This window comes from Dendrobium catenatum, unplaced genomic scaffold, assembly GCF_001605985.2.
Source record: "Dendrobium catenatum unplaced genomic scaffold, ASM160598v2 original_scaffold_252075, whole genome shotgun sequence".
Taxonomy (NCBI): Eukaryota; Viridiplantae; Streptophyta; class Magnoliopsida; order Asparagales; family Orchidaceae; genus Dendrobium; species Dendrobium catenatum.
In genome coordinates, this window is record NW_021570474.1 from 74,906 (window position 1) to 77,318 (window position 2,413).

A 2,413-nucleotide genomic window follows, 5' to 3' on the forward strand; every position below is an offset into this window, starting at 1 on the left:
AACAAAGGCTGGAAATCACTGAATTTCAGTTTTCTGTAGAAGATTGGTAATCCCAGATATTTAATAGGGGAGAGAGACTGTTGTATGTTGAGTATATTGCAAATATCTACAACACTCGGAGTGTTTTTAGACAGAAGAATAGAACTTTTCAGAGGATTCACTTTTAGCCCAGAAACAGTCGCAAAATCCTGAAGAATATAATTGATAGTATACGCATTCCTAGTAGTGGCCGAGCCAAACACTAGGAGATCATCAGCAAACATTAGGTGTGAGACCACATAATTCCCAGTTTTGATTACTAGCAGAGCATTGTTGGAAGTCGCAAGGTCCAAGAGAGAAGACAGTCCATCCATAATGATACTGAAAAGGTAAGGAGAAAGTGGGCACCCTTGTCTGATTCCAGAAGTAGAGTTGAAATAACCTTCAAGCACCCCATTAATGCAGATAGAGAAGTGGACGTTGGAGGTGCAAGCTTTGATCCAATCAATAAACAGAGGAGGGAAGCCTTTAGCTTCAAGGCGTTTGTAAAGAAAATCTCTAGAAACCATGTCGAAAGCTTTAGTAATGTCAAATTTAGCATAGAGAAACTTGTGCTTGGCATTAAGATTGAAACAACCAAGAATATCAGACGCCAAAAGAATGTTATCAGAAATGATTCTCTTATGGATAAAACCAACTTGGCTAGGATGGATGATAAGGGGCATCACCAACTTCATCCTATTAGCTATGATTTTATAGATAATGTTGCAAAGAGCTATGGGTCTATAGTCTTTGACATTGCTAGCATGTGGTTGTTTAGGAATAAGTGCAATGGCAGTAGCTTTCACCTGATTAGGCATATAACCAGTGCTGAAGAAAGAGGAAACTGCTTTGTAGAGTTGATGATGAATGACACTCCAAGTTGCTCTGTAAAAATCAAAAGTAAAACCGTCTTGGCCGGGAGCAGAATTAGATTTGCTAGCAAAAACTATCTTTTTAATCTCATCCAAGGTAATCGGTGCAATAAGAGAGGAGGTAATGTGTGCCGGAATGACACTTCCAGCAGGGATTTCCTTATCCAGCAGCATAGGAGCAGGTGAGTTAAAGAGAGAATTGAAGTGATTGATGAAAACTTTAGCAATATCTGCTTGAGTAGTGAAGGTGCCTTGGTCATTTGAGATTGCCTTGATCCGATTGTAGTTTTTGGTTATATTGAGTTTAGAGTAGAGGAACTTCAAATCATCTTCACCATGAGTCATCCAATTAACCTTAGCTCTTTGGGAAATCTAACTAGAGAGAGCAGCTTGATTGTGAGCTAGGTTAGTGTTGATTTGATGTAGTTTGCCATTAAGGTAATGATCCAGAGGGTTGGTTTGAATTTGAGCAAGAACGGAATGTTGTAGATCTTTGAGAGTGTCAATTTGAACTTGGATGAGATTAGAGTTGGTCCATTTTTTATGCTTCATAGAATTCTTTAGAGACTTAAGCTTGAAGTTGAAAGAGCTCAAAGGACTACTCTTGTTGGGCAGAGAAAAAGCCTCCATAAGGAAACCCCAAAAATCTGGAAATTTGGTACAATAATTCTTGAAAAGGAAGCGGTGCCCACGTTTGTTATCATCTGAATTAACCAAAATGAGAGAAGAGTGATCAGAGCAATCGAGATCTTCAACGATATAGTAAGAGTTGGGGAAATTGTGTAGCCAATAATCATTAACTAGAACACGATCTAGTTTAATATGGATTGGATTGTAAATTTGCTGGTTGTGCCATGTGTAAAAGTGTCCAACAGATGAGAGGTCATGAATTCCAGCATTGAAAATCATGCTATTAAAATCTCCAAGCTTGGTAACATAAAGGGCAGTGCCTCCCTCCTTTTCCCCCAACTCACGACAACAGTTAAAGTCTCCCAAAATAGCCCAGGGAGTGTTGACGGTCACAGCCAAATCTTGAATATTTTTCCATAAAATTTGTCTCTCTGAATGGGAGTTACTAGCATACACAGCAATGACAGCATAAGCGTCATTAGAGTCAGTAGTAATAGTACCATGTATAAACTGATTAGTCATGTGAAGTGGAGTAAAGTGAAGGGCATCCTTATTCCACTTAACCCAAATACGTCCAGGATTGGAAAACAAAAAATTGTCACAATTTCCTTATATAGAGAAAATTTGATGATTAACAAGGAACCAATCATTATGAAAGTTGTTTTGGGTGATTTTTGCTTCTAGGATGAAGAGGAGCTCAAGATTGTGGATTTGGACTAGGTTTTTTATAGCTTTTTACTTTGTCCGGGTTGTTAAACCCTCTAATGTTCCAAGCTACAAGGTTAGGGGGGTTCATTGGGATTTATGGTTGGGTGTAGATGCCTTTTTGGCTTGTTTGCCTCTGGTTTGTTTATGGTGTTGATTGGTAGAGTTTTGGGCTTTGGGGGTAT

The 2,413-nt window shown here is 38.8% G+C and overlaps 1 protein-coding gene across 1 annotated transcript; it reads right to left on the reverse strand.

Annotated features, from left to right (window-relative positions):
* Positions 1 to 1,265: 1,265 nt before the first annotated feature.
* LOC110102466 lies at positions 1,266 to 2,045 on the reverse strand. The gene has a single exon (XM_020830817.1). It carries the CDS (start codon positions 2,043 to 2,045, stop codon positions 1,266 to 1,268), a length of 780 nt encoding a protein of 259 aa, XP_020686476.1.
* Between the last annotated feature and the right edge of the window lie 368 nt (positions 2,046 to 2,413).

Bases quoted from the DNA above. Each gene is read 5' to 3' on its own strand.
- LOC110102466 (XM_020830817.1), bottom strand. From the start codon at position 2,045: ATGACTAATCAGTTTATACATGGTACTATTACTACTGACTCTAATGAC.